The sequence below is a fragment of the Chiloscyllium plagiosum genome, chromosome 18, assembly GCF_004010195.1.
Source record: "Chiloscyllium plagiosum isolate BGI_BamShark_2017 chromosome 18, ASM401019v2, whole genome shotgun sequence".
NCBI classification, from domain to species: domain Eukaryota; kingdom Metazoa; phylum Chordata; class Chondrichthyes; order Orectolobiformes; family Hemiscylliidae; genus Chiloscyllium; species Chiloscyllium plagiosum.
Genome location: NC_057727.1, coordinates 27,179,184 through 27,198,703, shown reverse-complemented (window position 1 = coordinate 27,198,703; position 19,520 = coordinate 27,179,184). Strand labels below are relative to the sequence as shown.

General features: G+C 37.9%; 1 protein-coding gene across 3 annotated transcripts in view; it reads left to right on the top strand.

The window, feature by feature from the left end:
* The window catches only part of phf2 (PHD finger protein 2), a 149,284-nt gene that overhangs the window by 61,803 nt on the left and 67,961 nt on the right, over window positions 1-19,520 (top strand). For all 3 annotated transcript variants that reach the window (XM_043708015.1, XM_043708017.1, XM_043708018.1), the window contains exons 3-8: window positions 1,850-1,961; window positions 6,817-6,977; window positions 11,554-11,695; window positions 13,163-13,349; window positions 14,067-14,229; window positions 15,538-15,625. In XM_043708015.1, the coding sequence (XP_043563950.1) occupies window positions 1,850-1,961; window positions 6,817-6,977; window positions 11,554-11,695; window positions 13,163-13,349; window positions 14,067-14,229; window positions 15,538-15,625 (853 nt within the window). The remainder of the gene's footprint in view (window positions 1-1,849; window positions 1,962-6,816; window positions 6,978-11,553; window positions 11,696-13,162; window positions 13,350-14,066; window positions 14,230-15,537; window positions 15,626-19,520) is intronic.

Here is a 19,520-nt window from a genome sequence, read left to right as displayed (position 1 = left end):
AAAAAACTGGGGGTTTATTTCTTGAGTTTCACTAACGAGTACATTTGTGGATGTGCATGGCATATATTACATTAAGAAATCGTGTTTACAATCGTGATCTAACATGGATCCCATTTTGAGTGATGGCCTTCAAAGTTTGATTTTCCAGTATAAAGATGCTTGCCTGTGACTCAATCAATCAAGTGAACTATCCATTTAGTTTCTACTTTGGATTTAACTGAAAATGTAGGTCTGCAAATAATTGTCTGCAGTATTAAGTAAAAATGCTCAGTTTAATTAAGCTGTTAAAAGTTGTCATCTAAGAATGAGCTTTATGTGTCCTAATATTGCAGACTGCAATTCCTAGACTGTTGCTTGTTACTTCTGCAAAGGACATTGCAACTATCCAGATTATTTATCTCATCATCCGTTGTTTTATCTGTCACATCTGTAATAAACCAGAATTATTCCTGTCCACCTGTCAATAATGATACATTACACTTTATTTATTACAGACCTGGTATGTGCCACACACAGCTTTGACAAATAAGGCTAATGAATCACTAAACTAGCAAGCTTATCATCACTCTCATCCAAAGCCGCAGATGTATGCCATATAGTTTGGTTTCACCATTTCTCCATATTGTGCTTTAATGTTTGTGTAATCCCAAAATCTCTTTTCTTAAAATCTATGTGCTATATTTACTCACTCATTGATGCTATCACAGTCCACATAAGCATTAGGTCAGATAATAGACAAGCTACTTCTTAATGAGTGCTATTGAATTTCAAATGCATAGGTTTTGCCATTTGTCCTGCATTATAAAAACTTGAAGCACAGTTGTTACTTCAGTACATGTATAAATTGAAACACTGAACTCGTAAGGCAGCAAATAATAATCTAATTATTAAACTGTAATAGTTTATATGTACTAGACCAGAGAAAAATGCTGAAATTTTGTGTACTTACTTTTGGCAAACCTTCTGTTATGGAATTGAGATCAGCTTGAGTAGAAACTCTCAACATCAAAGTTATTGTAGGCTGTACACAGATAGAAAGAAACTGGTTCAAAGTTGAGAAGGGACTCAATAGGAGGAGCTATAGAGTCTCAGGAAAAGTGGAAGCAGAATTACCTTAGGGGGAGCAAAGGTATAGGACGCAAAACAAAACTACATCCTGTCTATGGAGTGTGTGGGAAACAGAAATGAGTTGATACAAGATGATGACCTCTTGAAATAAAAGAATCCAATGTGATTCCACTGTAAGATTGACTTGATTTACCTTTGGCATTTAAAGGATAGCTATCTTTAATGAAGGAAGAATAACTCATTCAAACATTTGTTATTATTGTCAAATGGTTGCACTATCACTTCGGAGCAAAAAAAAAGTCATGGATTCAACACCCACTCTAGCAATTTGTTCCCATAATTGAGGATAGCATTTTATTTGAGAGAGTGCTTTGCTTATTTGAAGTTGGTCTCTTTCAGATAAGATGTTAACTGAAACCTCTGAAACATGTGTAAGTGATCACCAGGCACCTAAGAGGAGTAGAGATATCCTGGTTTTTTCACTGAGATTGATCCTTTGATCAAAGCCTAAAAAAGATGATCTGATTTTGTTGCTGTTTGTGGATTTGCAAGTGTGTATATTTACTGCTGAATTTCTTACATTACAAACAGGGACTACACTTCAAAAGTACATAATCAGCTGTAAAGTACTTGGGGACATCTTAGAACCATGGAGGACACTTATTTAAAACACTTGCGCTCTTTCTTTTCATGTTACATCCCAATTAAATGGAAATGTTCGAATGCAGTAATGTTTTATTCATTATTTTCAGCACAGTATTTTCTTCTTTATACTTTCTAGTGAAAAAGAAAAAGCAAAAGTATGAGCCAATACATACTGTGGATATTACACGACCAGTTCAAAATGGAAGCCAAGTGTTTATAAAAGAGCTCCGAAGCCGGACCTTCCCTAGGTAGGAATTATCCCATAAGAAGTATTTGCCTATGAGAAATTACTGACTGTGAAAATTGTTTACATTTTTATTTGTTATGGGAGTTTACTCATTATTTAAACTGAGAAATGTAAATAGCATTTAATAAGTTAAATATAATAGCTACGAAATATATTTATCTCTTCGCTAACTGTTGTGAATTGGTAATGCATAATGAGCAAATTGCCATAATTATTGTAGATGTCTTATTCCAAATTCTTAATTAAACTATATATATTCTGCTTGAATAAGATACTTTTGTCCTGTTGAAAATTGCATTTGTATAATGCAGGAAAAAAAGTGTCTAATCAACTATGTAACTCTTTCAGTAAGATTTTGTTTTAAACAAATGTAAATTTAATTAATGCAGAAAACTTACTTTTCAAAGCTGACTGTTACACTGTGGAATTTTTATAGAATTCAGTTCACTGCCAGCAGTTCATATATTGAGATAACATAATAGCAGATCAATTGTATCAGTTATGAGTTAGAATTTATTGTAAGTTAGTTTTTTTACTTTTATTCTGCAGTTTTAGTTTATCAATCATCGAATAGTAAAACTCAACTTTGCAGGATCAAAAGTCATCGGAAGTTTGAATATACAAGTTCAGAAAAGACCATAAGACATAGGAGTGGAAGCAAGGCCATTCGGCCCATCAAGTTCAATCATGGCTGATGAGCATTTCAATTCCACTTTCCTGCACTCCCCCAGTAGCCCTTAATTCCTTGCTAGATCAAGAATTTATCAATCTCTGCCTTGAAGACACCCAACGTCCCGGCCCCCACTGTGCTCCATGGCAATGAATTCCACAGGCCCACTACTCTCTGGTTGAAGAAATGTCTCCTCATTTCTGTTCTAAATTGACCCCCTCTAATTTTAAGTCTGTGCCCACGGGTCTTAGTCTCCCCACCGAATGGAAACTACTTCCCAGCGTCCACCCTTTCTAAGCCATGCATTAGAAAAGACACCTGTGCATCATTTGCTGCTCCAAGTGTCCAGGAAAATTATATCTCACAATAATGTGTACAACATTTAACAAGTGTTTCAGCATGACCTATCTAATTCTCTCTTGAACTTGCTGACATAATCAGTCTTACTAGAGGACACAGGTTCAAGATACAGAGGGAATGTTTAAAAGAGATGTGATATACTGAAAATCTCTCCTAACTCACATTTTTATTCTGTTCAAAGTTTGTGAGAAGATTTGTAGCTCGGGTGCTTGTTGCTGTGGTTCTGTTCGCCGAGCTGTAAGTTTTTGTTGCAAACGTTTCGTCCCCTGCCTAGGTGACATCCTCAGTGCTTGGGAGCCTTCTGTGTATTTTTCGGAAAGATAGTCTGCTTGTAACAAATCTAGTTGCCTTCATTTGTACAGCTTGATCATTATTTTGTAGATGGACATATGTTGTATATTAATATATTTCAACTTGATTATTAGTTTATTTATTTCAAGATCTTGCTTAGATAACTTCCCAAAAGCACCATGTTACGAAAAAAGTGTGACTAATGGAAACAACTTACAGTGTGAGGTTAATGGAGTGCTTATGTGTATTCATGTAATAGGAATTAATTGGGAATTCACTTCTATATATAAGAGTTGACTGAATTTCTGGTGATTTGATTTGGAGGTGCATGAATGTAACGTATGTCTGTGTGAATAAAAGCTTATAATTATGTAAAGATTAGAAGTGAAAAGAGAAAATGCTGGAAATATTTAACAGGTCAGATAGCATCAATGGAGAGAAACAGATAATGTTTTAGAAGTTGAATATTTTGCATTTGCTTAAAAGATTATGCTCATGTTTTATTGTTTGCCACCTTGCTATCTGAAATAGAAGGTGTAACAATTCATTAAGCAAAGCAAATCAGAGAAAATTATTAGAGCAACTGATAATATTCCAAATGTTATTTATTTTGAGCTTTCTTGCTAAAAATCAGTCATCTTATATCCTTTTACTTTTTGCATAAAAACAGTGGCTTTCACATTGCAGTTACAAGCTTTTCAAGACTATCATTCAACCATAGAGGAATTTAACTAATCATTTAAAAGGAACAATTTCAAAGATAATGAAAAAGTGGTACCTGCTGATTGGTAAATATTGTCCCCTATTAAGTGTAAAACATGCATTTCCCATCCCTGCATGTGTACTATTGCCTTTGTTTTGTAGTTTAAGGGGCGTTGTCAGGAGGCTACAGCAGAAGATACTTCTGCAGGACTAGATAACTAAATCATTCTCCAAGGAATAGCACATTAATGAACCTGTGCCCAATTAGGAACACATTGCTGGGATCAATGGTGGTCATAACACTGCACAGAGTGGGAAACAATCACCCTATAATGATTTTCCTGAGTTGGAAACTAATTAATGACCAGTAGGCTGGCTCACCATCTGATCAAGATTGTTGGGTAGGCTCTTGATGCTGGAGAAACCCTGGGAAGCACTCTAGCTCACAAGAAACTACTTTCACATTGGAGTTGCAAACACCTCAAGGCTATCATTCAAGCATAGAAGAAGTTAACATGTCAGATTAGAAACAGAGAGTATCATGCCTCCATCTTCTCTCCAACACTTTTAAGTTTTAAAATGCCCTCAGCATAGCAGAAGATCATGACATAGGGATAGTGTATGGCCAGAGCTGAGACCAATCAGGTGACTTCAAAGCTGTTCTTATGCATTGCTCCAGTGTCTGCCACTGATCTTTCACCTCCCAGGCAGCTGCCCTTGTCCCTTACACCTTAAGGTGGTAGGGTCGGTCTACAGACCGATTAGAAAATAATGACAATTGGCTTAAATAGGTTTTTAATAAGGTTTCATTGATGACCTGCCAGGTAGCTAACCCAACTGACTGCAATCCTGCGTCCAAGAAAAAGGCCTGGGGCCTGAATGAGGCCAGCGCCAACAAACTAACATATTGATGAGTTTTTCAACTGCCCTATGTGGGATTGAAATCTTGCCCCGACTTTCATCCTTTATTCAGTATACTGACTGTGTTTCATGAGAAATGCTGTTCCAAAGGATACAATCTGTTCAGTGGAATATGCCAATTTTGCTGACAGAATCGCAGTGTGAAAGCTGAACATTCCATGAAGGAGTTGATCACTTCTTCCACTAGAAGTTAAGAATATAAAGTATGCAACAAAATTTCAATTTAACCCAACAAAGAGGAACCCATAGACAAATTGGCAGTTTTCCCATTTAGGATGATTTCTTAATTACCAGCACCTGACGTATTTTGAATTGCTGCCTTGCTTTTGATTGAAAACCTAAAACTACTTGACAGTTCAATGATAACAAAATTCCAAGAATTGTTGCATTGCAAGCAGTTGGAAGTCATAGATAGGAAAACAAGCTGATGATCAGAAGAGGGTGGGTTTTCCTTCAGGTCAGATTGCTAAATGCCAACCTTTCATTTGAGTACTTGGGGATTGAAAGCTCCAACATCAAGACATTTGGAGAATAGATGATGTATGTGTGGATGTCCTTTTTTTCAGATATGGTGGGCTATTGCAAATCTCTTGTTTTTCCTCCTTCTACATAAAGAATTGATCAGGCTTTAATGACTTTTTGCTTTGTACTTCAGATTTGGGGAAGAAGGAATGTGTTAGAATTAAGTGGATGGTTAATTACACGAGCATCCTTTGCATCTTTTGCAAGCAGTGACATATTAACTGATTAGTTCTCCTTCATTTGGTCCAATATTCCTTCATTGTTCCGGCTGTCAGCGTATTTAATAAAAAGAACTCTTTGACCATTCTTCTCCATCCCTCTGAACCTTCGAAAAATTGAAGAATAACTATAGTTTGCTATCCTATTGGTGTACACAGAGAAAACATGAATAACGGGCAGTTATTCTGAGCCAGTATTGTACAGATTCCCTTTAATGAAGAAAAATTAAAAATTGAACTTTTTGATGAATGTAACAGAGAAGGTGGATGTATGGAATAAAGTGAATGTTGTCTTTTTGACTTCATAAAGTGTTTTATAAAGTATTTGTAACTTTCTGGAGAACAGAATTGAGTCTCATGAACTAGGAGTGTCAGTTTGGATATAAAGGTATAAAATTTATATCTAAAAACATTAGCAAATGGTGAAAATGGCTGTTTTTCAGACTGGAGACCGTGGTGTTCCTAATGTGCTTAGACCACTGTTTTTCTTTATTTTCCTATGTGGAGCTGGAAAAGACTCGATAGGCATTCTTTCTGCACTGAAGAAGGGCTTATGCCCGAAACGTCGATTCTCCTGTTCCTTTGATGCTGCCTGATCTGCTGCACTTTTCCAGCAACACATTTTTAAGCTCTGATCTCCAGCATCTGCAGTCCTTACTTTCTCCTATTCTTTCTGTACTGTAATGGCTTAATGATTCAATGATGAAATGCATTCTGTTACTCTTCACTATTCCATTGAAATGTTCATCAGTTTGAGTTTTTATTTGCAGATTATTCTAAAGCTGAATTAGGAAGATGTTATTTTGTAGGCAATGTGCAATCATGACATGCCAGCAGTATTTAAAGTCTGTGAAAAATGCTGAGTAGCTTATCCCCATTTGATTTGCCCAATAGCCTGTAGTCCAATCAATATGTGCAGCTCAAGAGTTGGTTAAAAAAATGAGGAATAATAGTAAGTAATTTACCTTTTTTGTGATTATTATATGGATTTTGACCACAAATATTCATTGTGAAAATATGACAAAGAACATAACTATAAACAACTGGACCTCTACTCAAAAACACACATGATACTTCTACACGTAAGATGTAGAAAATTGAGAGCATAGTTGAAATAACAACTTCTATCAAAAGCTATTATTGAACTGAAGCAAATCTATTTGTTTGTTTAGTGCAGAGGAGGTTATTCAAAGGCTGACTGGAACTCAACTATCCTTGGGATTTCTGGAAGAAAATGGTTTTACTGGACCTATTTTGGTTGCAAAGAAAGACGGTTTGGGATTAAGTTTGCCACCACTTACATTTTCTGTTAGTGACCTTGAAAATTATGTTGGTAAGTATTTGACTTATCGACAGGTTATGTTACACTCAAAGAGAAGAAAATGAAAAGAATAATTTCCTTTCTTATTCTATAATGTACTCTTTGCCAAGAATACATTTTGTTCTTTTTTTTTAAACGCTTCTTTTTCATGTATTTTGTTCGAAGTAGTCAAATTCTGAATGATCGAATAATGAAAATTTTTGTACAACAAGAAATAGCTTTATGTCTAGCATATGCATGAGTTGCAATTGCAATGGCAGTACCTTAAAGGGCCGTGAATGATATGGGTTGTGGAAATATGAGAGAGTTGTGTGAGAAGTCCAGTGAGGCCTTTCACAATATCAAGAGAAACTAGCCGTAATTTTGAACTAAGTTCCAGATATCGATATAAGATTCTCAGTAGGGAACAGCGAGATGCCTATTAACGGGAATTATTGCATGTTATTGGCCTCATTAACAGCAAATTGTGCCTTGTGAATATGTAGCTTCCTATTCTACCAGCTGTTGCGAGGAAACTTGACATCGTCAACTGTCACAGCATGTACCTGTGGACTTCAGTTCACCACTTGCTTCTCTGCACCACCTTCTTGGACAGTGGCAACAGCATCTCAGGGCACACTCTAAAGCACTGACCACACTCGCATCTCACCTATGGTTGCTGCCATCCAACATCTGCCAGCCTTTCAGAACCCTGAAGGTACCTCTCCAATCTCCCCAAAGGATGATTCTGCACTTTGGAGCACACTAGCAGCTACCATTGCAATGCTGCTGCAAGGACACTTTGTGATCATCAGGGCTGTTCACTTGCAGTCTTCATGTTCTCTTACTCTAAGATTACTTGGATTCTCACAACATCCTTGTTTTGCCTTACATTTCAGTGCTTTCCCTTCTTAGCCAGAGCAACTGGGTCCACAGTACTGCTGTCTTGCCTTGCCACTTAGTGCAGACGCAAAGCCAGCAAGCTTGTCATGGTTGTCAGCAGTCCTCAGTCAAATCAGGGGAGACCAGGTGGTCACAGTAAGTTAAGGGCAGCCTCCAATGCCAGTCCAGAGACTTGGGCACTGTCAGTTCGTTATTCATGGCCGTAGGGTAAGGATTCTCTTCTCGAACAGAGGGAGGAGGCAAATGTTGGACAGTCCACCACCCATTTTGCACTTTCTGTCTTTGCGTGGGCTGTTTTCTCCTGAAATGAGAGAATGGGAGAGATTGAGATAAAAATGAGTGACATAGCTGTTAGTGTTGGTGGGGTTTGTGGCAAGTGAGTAGGCAGTGCAGAGACCATACAGGGTAAGGAGAATGGGTGAGAGCGAATAAGAGAAGTTTGTATGTAATAAAAAGGTAGAGCATGAGCCTTGGTATGAGGTGAGTGCAATAACAGAGATGGAGCGAATACGAGGTGTCAGAGAGAAGATAATGGCACCTACTCTGGCTGAGTGACTTCATCCTTCACTGCTGGACATTGCTGTAGATATCTGAGACTGCAATAGCCTGGGTGGCAACCTTGGATCAGGCTGGCATGGTCTGATGGGATGGCCTTATCTCCAAACCTGGGGGAAGAGGACATTTCCCCACTGCAACACTCCATACAACAGGAACTCCAGGTGTCTGTCTGCAAAGTGAGAAGGCAGCTTCCCCTTTCCTGCCAGGTAGGGGAATATGTTACAAACTATGCAAACCACGCAGACTGGTGCACAGTGGTCTTTTGAAAGTGGCGGGTGTGCCAGGGATGCTGGTATATTCCAGGGTATCCGGGTGGTAGTGAGTGGGAGTTGTAGAATCCGTTTAACTTCAGACATTAGTGGTGGTGTAGGTAATTAATGAGGTAGGTCTGGGACAATAACACAATAAAAAGATGCCAGTTCTCATGAAATTGATTAAATTGACACTTAAGTAAAAGAAGTGTAAGATTCACTCCATGATTGTGCTCATCAGTGAAAACTGGTTTATGGGAGCTGTTTAATTGAGAAATACCATAAAACTTGCACATTTGAAAATCGAAATTAATTTAGTTCACACTATCCCCTTAAACCATAATCTCTATTTTTATTAAATTATGATGAAGTATGTTGCATGTTTCAAATCAGCATGATACAAATAACTGCTTCAAAGCAACCGGGAGTCATAATGGAAGAATATAACACAGAGGTCATAAGTAATTAGTCTTCTGACAAAATCAAATAATTGTAAAGATCTGTTGTATATTTAAATAATGAAGATTCACTCATTTTGTTCTTTAGTTTTAAAACCAAACCTTTCTGCCTGAAAGGTTGACCTCACTTTCAAAATCTAGCATAGATACTGAATATCTTTTAATTTAAGTACAGATTTCTAATATTCAAAGGGCTGAATCGTATGTGTTCCTGGCTAAGTCTGAGTTGTGTTGGGATTGTGTTGGGAGGTTTTGTTGCTGTGATATCTAGTGCATTCTCAGGCCCTATCTTATCAAACTTGCCTTATTAATTACTCATTCTGTCATTCAGAGCAAGTGGCAAGCTAAATCAGCCAGGTGCTCGCTCTGGTTTCCTTAATTACACACCTGTGGTGGGTTTGATGTCTGATTTCCAGTCTATCTTTTACACGTGTTACTGGAACAACTCGGTACACGGATATTCTGGAATTTACTGGTGTCGCTTCACCCTTTGCCATCTTTAAAAGCCCCTATTGTGCAATGCGACAAAAACTGCCAGTACAGAATTGTCTGTACAGTTGCTGACATTTGCCCTGGGCATGACACATGGGGGAAATCGGCACCTAATCTGTGCAGGCAGGGATTTGGAGCTCCTGCTAGACGGGCTGGTCCTGACAAAGGATGATCTTATCCCCCAGGAATAGCAATGGAGGTCACAGCACCAGATCAAGCCAGCCATGTCCAAGATTGCCATCTCCAACAGTGCAGTCTCAGCCACCTGGAGGAATACCCAACAGTATAGGAAGGAGGTCAATGACTTTCTCCAAAGGCATATTCTAACATCTTCCCTCTAACTGCTACTGTATCCACCATCCACTAATGCTCATCTCTACTTTCATTATTGTCTGCAACTTCTTTCCCACTGACTCTCAACCGTCATATATCTTGACACCACTAACCCTCCATGCCCTTTGCGCTATCTACACACACACTCCTACCAACACCAACAGCAGTGCCACCCACTTTCATCTCCAGTGATAGCTGCCTCTTTCATTCCAGGAGGAAAATAGCCCCCAGTAGGGCAAGCAGAATCCATCATTTGGCTGTCTACTCCTTTTGAGGCCCGGATCCTTTCTCTGACTGCCCTGAGCAGGGCCTGAACTGATATCGGAGTTGGCCTTAGCTTACTGTACCAAGAGCCAATGAGCGAAGGCTATTTCCCCTTGACTTACCTGGGCTTGCTGCCAACCATGAGAAACTTCCAGGTGTTGTGTCTGTGCTAAACAGAACAACAAGACAGAGTTATAGGAGCCTAGAATCTCGGGCTGATCAGGAAAAACACAAAAAGGCACAGCAGGGATGCTGAGACCTAAGAATGAGTGAACTCTGAGAGCAAGTGAATTCTATGAGAACAAATGGAGAGCTCAGACATGCAGCCTGGTCCAGTCGCTGAGCTGAATGAGTGTCACTGAGTACAGTGACCTTGTTGCAGCAAAACAATGATAGTTGCTGGTGCAGCACTGAATTGCAGAAGTGTCCTGTAAGCTGTTTGAAGATGTGGCATGGGGATTCTTATTGACTGGTACATGACGGATGCCAATGTTCACTGAAGTGGGGTACATATGGCCAGTGCCTATGGAGCGGTTCCAAGATGTTGGTGCCTGGTTTGCAACATTGAGTCATTCAGAGCAAGTGGCGAGCTGAATCGGTCAGGTGCTCGCTCTAGTTTCCTTGTCAAGGTTTCCTGAAATAGGAGTTGTTTGACAAGTTTGGTAAGATGGCAGGCTGAATATTAATTAAGATACTTGTAGCATTTACAATTTGTTTAACAAATGCCAATCAATTGGCATCATTGCTGCCCTCTTGTGAGAATCTATTATGCTGCTTGTAAAGAATGTAAAAGGTGAAGTGAAATGATTGATGTTGAGACGGGCCTTGTTGATCTTGTCACTCAATTCTACCACACATCTTGCCAAGCCCACATTGCTTGGATCTATATAAGATTCTGTCTGTAGTTTCATATACAAAATGAACTGCAGACATCAAAATAACCCATTGCTTCTCCTTTCACACGAAATATTGTTGAAATATCCAATGTTGACCGATATAATATATTATTATAATGTGTTTACAGTCTGTTTCTTCTTTGGGCCAATATTAAACTAGTGATTGGTGGTGAAGTTACTATTTTCTTTGGTGCTTCATTCTCTTTGCAAGCATTTTAATCTTTCTTGTGTTATGGCAAATATTGACCAGTGGTTAAATTAATACAGCGAATTGAATCAAAATACATTCATTTGAACTAATTATCATTTGGTATTTAATATTTTACATAATGTCACTTTAGACTTCTAACACTAGAGGGACAATTTCCTTTGATATTTTTCTTATTTTGCTCTATGGCAAGAGCTTACAGTCCTTTATAGATAAGTTTTGTTGTACTCTCGTTTTATTCTCTAGGCCCAGACAGAGTTATTGATGTTGTAGATGTCACAAAACAGAAGACCTGCAAGTTGACCATCAAAGAATTTGTTGACTACTACTACAGTGCAAACCGGAAGAGAGTTCTTAATGTGATTAACCTTGAATTTTCAGATACAAAGTATGTTTTTAAATCTAACGTTATTGTATAATTAAACAATTTCTTAATGTTGTTGTACTTTTATAATCCATAACAAAAATACCTAAAAATTGTAAAAGAATAGTGGCAGATGTAATTTAGTGCAGAGAAGTGTTAAGAGGTGCATTTTGCTCGGAAGAAGAGGAGAGGCAATATGTAACAGAAGGTCCAATTTTAAAAAGCTGATGGAAGAACAACTGGACCTTTAGCTTTAATGTTCACAGAATACTCAAATTGCTGGAGAAGCCTGAAAAAGTGATTAATGATACATGTAGATATAGAAACAGAAGCGTAAAGTGCCCAAGCAAGGAGCTTATGGTGAAACCTTTGTAAAACATTGGTCTGACCTCAAATAGAGTAATCTTTCCAATTTGGGGCACCACACTTGGGAAATATGTGAAGGCATTAGAAAGGGTGTGGAAAAGGTTTACATTCATGATTCCAGAGATGAGGAATTCCATTTATGAAGATAGATTAAAGAAGCTAGGTCTATTCTCCTAAGAGAAGGGAAGGTTGAGAGGAGATTTGATTGAGGTGCCAAAAACAAGGGGATTCTAGACAGAATAAATGAGGAGAAACATCTCCCATTAGAGGAAGAACTCAGAACGAGAGGACACCAATTTAATGTGAATGGCAAAAGAATCAAAATGGCATGAGGAAAATCTTTTATGCAGTACATGGTTAGGATCAGGAGTGTAGAGCCTTAGAATGTAATGAAGGGAAGTTCCATTGGCGCTTTTAAGGAGTATGGATACTTGTCTCAAAAGCAAAACGCTATCGAGCTATAGAGCAAAGGGCAGGAGAGTGGGAGTGAATTAGTTACATTTGCACAGAGAAGACACAAACATGATAGACGTATGGCTGTAGCCATTCTATTATTCTATCTAGATATTCAAATGTTATGATGGGTCAACATCAAACCATCATATCCTTAATTGCTTTAGTGAATTAACTTAGTGCAGACCACAAGATCACAGTTCAATTACAATCTGCTTCAGATGTGTCATAACATGTCTGAACAGGTTGATTTAAAAAAATCCTCTTAGGATTCTTTTGGTGCATTAGTAGTGTCCTAGCCTCAGGGCTAGAAGGTCTGGGTTCAAGTTTCACTTGTCCCAGAAATATGTCATACTATGTCCAAATAGGTTGATTTAAAATGCTTTTCATTAATAATTGTGTTAGAGACGTCTCAAACATGGAATAATGTTCTTTTAATGTAGAAGTGACAAAAATTAAGGAGTGAACACAAATCGAATAACATTTAGTTAAGGCATTAGTTTAAGTTTTAATAGTTCAGTGTTATTATAGCTCAAAATACATCAGACACAATGCTTATCTAGCTAAGGAACAAAAGAGTAATAGTGAGAGTTTAAAAATCAAAAGTTCTTACTCAAAAATGGATTTTAATAAGAACTCAGCATTGCGTTCCTATATTGTTCTTTTTTGCAGAATGTCGAGTTTGGTTGAAGCACCTGAAGTTGTCAAGAAATTGTCCTGGGTCGATAATTTATGGCACAATGATTCACTTTTTGAAAAGCCAAAAGTTACAAAATATTGCCAAATTGGCGTGAAGGACAGCTACACAGACTTTCACATAGGCTCTGGGGGCTCTTCTGCTTGGTACCATCTTCTACGTGTAAGTTGAAGATGAATTTTTGAACAAGGGAAATACCTTCTTTACAAGTGGAACTGTATAACATTATAATAAGCATTGTAAAGCAGTACATTAGAGTAATAAATAAAACTTGTGAAGCACAGAGTATCTCTGAGAACACATGCAATTCTTACATAGTTGTTTCTAATAGTCTTCGAAAAGCTTTAAAAAAAATCACTTTCAGATGCATTATGTTGTGTGGGAGGGAGTAAAATAACTCTCGATTAGTATTTTTCTATAAGCTAAGAACACACCTCTAACTCCATTCCAAACAAGCTCAAAACAACCTTCTGGAGTCAGAGACTGATCCTCATTATGTTGGGGGACTTAAAGTAAGTAAAGGTCAGAAAAACGTGGAACTAAAAAGCTTAATTTTCTATTCAATTAAGTCAATTGGTCAAGCCTTATGCTGTCAGCTCCTTTTCCTTTTAAATTCAGTTTACTTTCAACAGGCTTTCTCCTTTTTTAAATCATTGAGTCCTGCCTGTTTAACCACATCTTCAGACCTCTCCACTCATGTTTTGTTTCATCATTGTTTGGTATTCTGTGGTTGTCTCTGTAAGTATGCTTTGGATATTTTGTTGCTTTAAAGATGTTAAAAATGAACCCATTACTGAAAATTATGTAGCACAAAATTCATTTGCAATCTGGCAAAAGGAATACGTTTAGCATTAAGTATGCTATATTTTGTCTCCGCAGGGAGAGAAAATTTTTTATCTGATTAAGTCGACCTCTGCAAACCTTGCTTTGTATGAAAGATGGAGTTCATCGTCGAATCAGAGTGAAATGTTTTTTGCAGATCAGGTGGACAAGTGCTACAAGTGCACCCTGAAACAAGGACAGAGCCTGTTTATCCCATCAGGTATAGTTTCACCACAGAAATTTCATCTTTGGAAATTGTGCACTTAGGTGGGAAATTGGGAAGAATCCAAAAAAATGTATATCATATTAATTACCATGATATGCTTTAATCATATTTATGCCTTTATATTGTTTGAAAATTTTGCAAGGTTAAAAGATTAATACCTTTCTACAAGACGTGTACCATATTGAAGTTTCATTAATGCTGTATTAGTCAGATTGTTGAGGGAATAATTAATAAATGATATATCTGTTAACTTGGAAAGCAGATATGCACCTCATGCACGAAGCAGTAATTCAAAAGAATTAAAAACTGCTTGGATATATAATATGTTAATATAATAATCTGTTACAGTTAAAGAATGCATGTTGCTTATTTAGCTACAGACATACAGTGGAAACTGTTATAACCCAGATGTTGGGGCCTAAAATATGAAATTTGGTTTGAGTTTGATGATGTTAATAATAAAAGTTTTCTTTTATTCAAAATAAGCAAAGTCAAACTGTAAGTAAACATTTACTTGTTTTAAAAGTTATGAGAACATCCCCCTGCCACACTGTAAGTGAATTTATAGTATATTGAGATCCATGTCTTAATGGGTCTGCACTTTATATTGATAAAATATAAATAAGTCTTAAAAGCATGTATCAGGAATCTTTAGACAAATGTTTAATGCTACATGATCAAGAATGCATTTTGATACAAATCTGCATTAGATAGAGCATATCCCAACAAGAGTGACTGGACAGCAGGTTAATGTAGGGGTGGATTTTCTGTTATTCATTTATTGTGTTTAAAGGTAAATTAAGAGGGTTGTATTCATTGTTTATATGTTAGCTTCTAAAAGTTAGTTTCTGTCTTATTTGTTTTACAGTTTTAATTGAATATTAATTGTGTTCAATGATACATTGGTGGTGGGTATTAACTGGAATTTCACTTGAGCACATAAAACAGACACTTGTTGAAACTGTGGTGTGTTTGATATTGAAGCAATTTTTGTAATATTTAATTCTGAAAACAAATAAAGGACTGAGTAAAGATTGGCTCTTATACTGTCCTTCACCAAGTGACTGTCCTGAATATAAGATACAACTACATGTGCCAAAAGGCTTTGTGGAGATGCTGCAGCTGTTGAATGTATAATGTGATTTGTACTTCTTGCAAAGAGAATGTTTTTCATTCATATGAAAGAAATAACATTTGAAAAATTCCTGTTCGTGGAAATTATATCTGATATCCAGACCAACACAAGACAACTTCATATCTTCTGATTAAAATGGTAACAAGTATGTATTATTCTATTAATAGGCTGGATTTATGCAACTTTGACTCCAGTGGACTGCTTGGCTTTTGGTGGACACTTCTTGCACAGTCTGAATATTGAAATGCAGTTGAGGTATGCTATGTTTCAGTGTGACAATTGTAAAACTACCATGTAAGAAAACAGTTGCTTTCTGTGAAAGAGATCTGAATATCTGTGCTTGGTTAATTGATAGCTGAATTTATCTAAATGTGCACTTATAAAAAAGAAAACAAGATTATTGTTTCAGTTCCTCAAAGAAAAATGCATTGATTCATGATTAAATGTTGTTAGTTTAGGGAAATTTGATTTATGTGTTAGTAGTTACTTCCTTGCGAAAATACTCTGCCCAGCAACAAAATTCCAATCCATGCCTTTCTCGCATTCCTCATCTGCATGCTGCCTTGATGATACCTGCAGCCATTCAATTTGCTTCTGTATCTATGCTAACAGTATCCAGTTCCAGTTCTCCACTATCATACAGATTCCATGGTACTTAACTACTATCATAAGCTGTTGTGTTTTTTCTGACATCAATTCAGGAATAATCTGAATTTTCTTTTACTTAACGCTTCCCGCACCTCTGCCCTTGAACCCCACCCCTCCAATTGCAACAAGGACAGACACCTTCCTGGTCCTCACCTTCCACCCCACCAACCTCCGGATGTAACACATCATCCTCCGCCATCTCCACCACCTATAAACAGACCCCACCACCAGAGATATATTTCCCTTCCCACCCCTATCTGTGTTCCACAGACAATTTCCTCCACGATTCCCTTGTTAGGTCCATGCCCCCACCAACCTACCGTCCACTCCCGGCTCCTTCCCTTACCACCACAAGAGGTGTAAAACCCGCGCCCACACTTCCTCCCCTCACCTCCGTCCAAGGCCCCAACGGATCTTTCCACATCTGACAGAGGTTTTCCTGCAACTCCACACATGTCATTTGCTGTGTCCATTGCTCTCAATGTTGTGTCCTTTTCATTAGGAAGACAGGATGCCAAACATATCAGAAAACATCTCTGGGACACATGCACTAAATAACCCCACTGCCCCGTGGCTGAACACTTTAACTCCCCCTCCCATTCCACCAAGGACATAGAGGTCCTGGGTGTCCTGAACTGCCAAATTCCAGCCACCTGACGCCTGGAGGAAGAACGCTTCATCTTCTGCCTTGGCACCCTCCAACCATACAGGATCAATGTCGATTTCACTAGTTTCCTCATCTCCCATCCCCCAACCTTATCCCAGATCCAACCCTCCAATTCGGCACCACTCTCTTGAACTGTCCTACTTGTCCATCTTCCTTCCCACCTATCCACTCCATCCTCCACTCTGACCTATCACCATCACCCCTCACCTTCATCTACCTATTGCATTCTCAACTACATTTCCCCCAGCCCCCCCCCCCCCCCCCTCTCTTTCAGCCTTCCCCCAACATGTGCATGCGCGCGCATACACACACACACATTCCTGATGAAGAGCTTATGCTCGAAATGTCAACTCACCTACTCCTTGAATGCTGCCTGACCGGCTGTGCATTTCCAGCACCACACCTTTTGACTCTGATCTCCTGCATCTGCAGTCTTCACTTTCTCCTTTAACATCAGCAAAACAATCATTCTTAATCCATTCCAACTAAATACTCACCATTTTTATTCTTGATTTGAGTCCTCTAATTAACCCTTTGCATAAGCTGAACAGGAGATTGTATAATCTTGGTGTCCTATTTAATTAAAAGTTTAATTAGAAACCTTAAGTCATGTGAATCACTAAGATTAACTATTTCTGTTTCTATGCTGTTACCTCAATCCCAGCAATACCAAAATTCTTATCCATGCTTTTTCAGTGACCATGATTGATTTTGTTTTCTTCCAGTGCTCTGCTTGATGTCATCTGTACCATTGTCTGCTTTTATAGAGTCATACAGCACGGAAACAGACCCTTCAGTCCAACCAGTCCACACCTACCATAATCCCAAACTAAACTAGCCACAGCAGTCTGCTCCTGGCCCATATTCCTCCAAACCTTTCCAAATTACACCATAGCAAACCTTTCCTATTCATGTACTTATTCAAATGTCTTTTAAGTATTGTAATTGTTCCCACATTCACCACTTCCTCAGGAAGTTCATTCCATATGTGAACCACCTTCTGTGTAAAACATTCGACCCTCATGTCTTTTTCTGCCAGAGGCTTTCTGTGTGCAGATTCAGGGGAGATCAACTAGTACTGTATTTAAATCTTTAGATCTGTACATACTTCCTGTTTATAAAACACTGTACCTTTTTTCTAAATCTTGCTTCTGATTGTCAGCCTTTTTATATGATATTTTTTCTCAACTTTTTTGGTCCATTTTGAATTGCTATGTTCACATTGGTGTTGGAAATTATAGATATAAACATTTGGTATTTAGTTGTACATTTTGTTTAAAGGACATAAGGGTTTCTCAGCTTTAGCTGCTTCATATGGTAATTCCGTTCCTCTGATAATAGTTGTACAGTATTCAGTACCCTTCACAAACCCTCAGATACTGAGGCTTTCTTTGTCCTGGACAATGTTCAGGCTTGGTGAAACCTATAACATACATGCAAGCACAAGGTCAATATCTTCCCATTGCGTTCAATGGCCTTATCATCTCTGAATCTCTCACCACCAATATTCTGGGTTACTACTGACCAGAAACTTAAATAGACTATCAGTATAAATACTGTGGCTACAAGAGCAAATCTGAAGCTCTAAATTTTGTAGTAGTTAACTAGTCTCTCGAACTCCAAAAGTTTGTACATAATTGACAAAGCATAAATCAGAAATTTGAAACAATTCACCCCACTTTCTTGGAACAGTGCAGCTTGCAAACATCATTGAAGAAGTTTGATACCATCCATAATTTTTGATGCCTGCTGCACTAACATCCCCTCCACCGTCACTCTGCCACCAGTGAACAGTAACAGTGTGTCCCATGTATAAATTACATCATAGCAACTTGTAAAGCTTCTTCGACAGCATTTTCCAAATCTGAAGCTTCTATTACCTCGAAAGCACTGGCTTAATTCCTCTCAAGTTGCACAGTATCCAAATTTGGAAAGTATTGACATTCTTTCATTGCTGCTGGGACAAAAACCTGGTATTCCCTAAAGGTATTTAAGACCTACCATCACCACATGGACTGCAGCGGTTCACAAAGGTGATCATCTTCACCTCAAGAGCAGTTAGTGCTGAGCAATAAATCTGGCCTTGCCTGCAGCATTGCATCACATGAACAATTAAATAAACATGTTGCTTTTCTACCTTTTCCTAACAACGTTATTAAAAGTGCTTTTTGAAGATTCTTTGCCTGCTAATTTGTTTTATGTATCTGAAATTTATTTTGTCCATAGAGTTTAAACAAGATTTTATTTTAGAAAATTTAGATATAAAACTAATGAGATCAAGATGAGTATTCATGGGTTCACCAGTCCTGTTAAAATCTGCTCACAAGTCATGGCTCATTTGAAAAATGCATTTCATGAAATGCCATACTATGTGAAAAAGAACTGTGCCCTTCATGTGCATTTCCTGTGCACAGTCTTCACATTTTATTATATAACCAGATCATACATAATGCACTGTAATGGAAATTAACTATGTAAAGAGCCCTTGAAAATCTAGTAATTGCAGATTGTGGGCACTGAGTGGTTAAATTGTTTGTTTATTGAGAGGCATGATTTCATTGACTGTAGACAATGCTGTTGACTATTTACTGATGTGTATTAAGCATCAAATTTTGTTTTAAAATCAAATATGATTGAAATTCTTCAATATGAGGGAGCCAGTTGTGAGATAGGTATATCACAGCACTATTTATATTTAAAGGCATCGTACGTTCTTGCCCATCCCTCAATAAAATTTGTGAGAAGATTTGTTGCTCGGGTGCTCGTTGTTGTGGTTCTGTTCGCCGAGCTGGGAATTTGTGTTGCAGACGTTTCGTTTCCTGTCTAGGTGACATC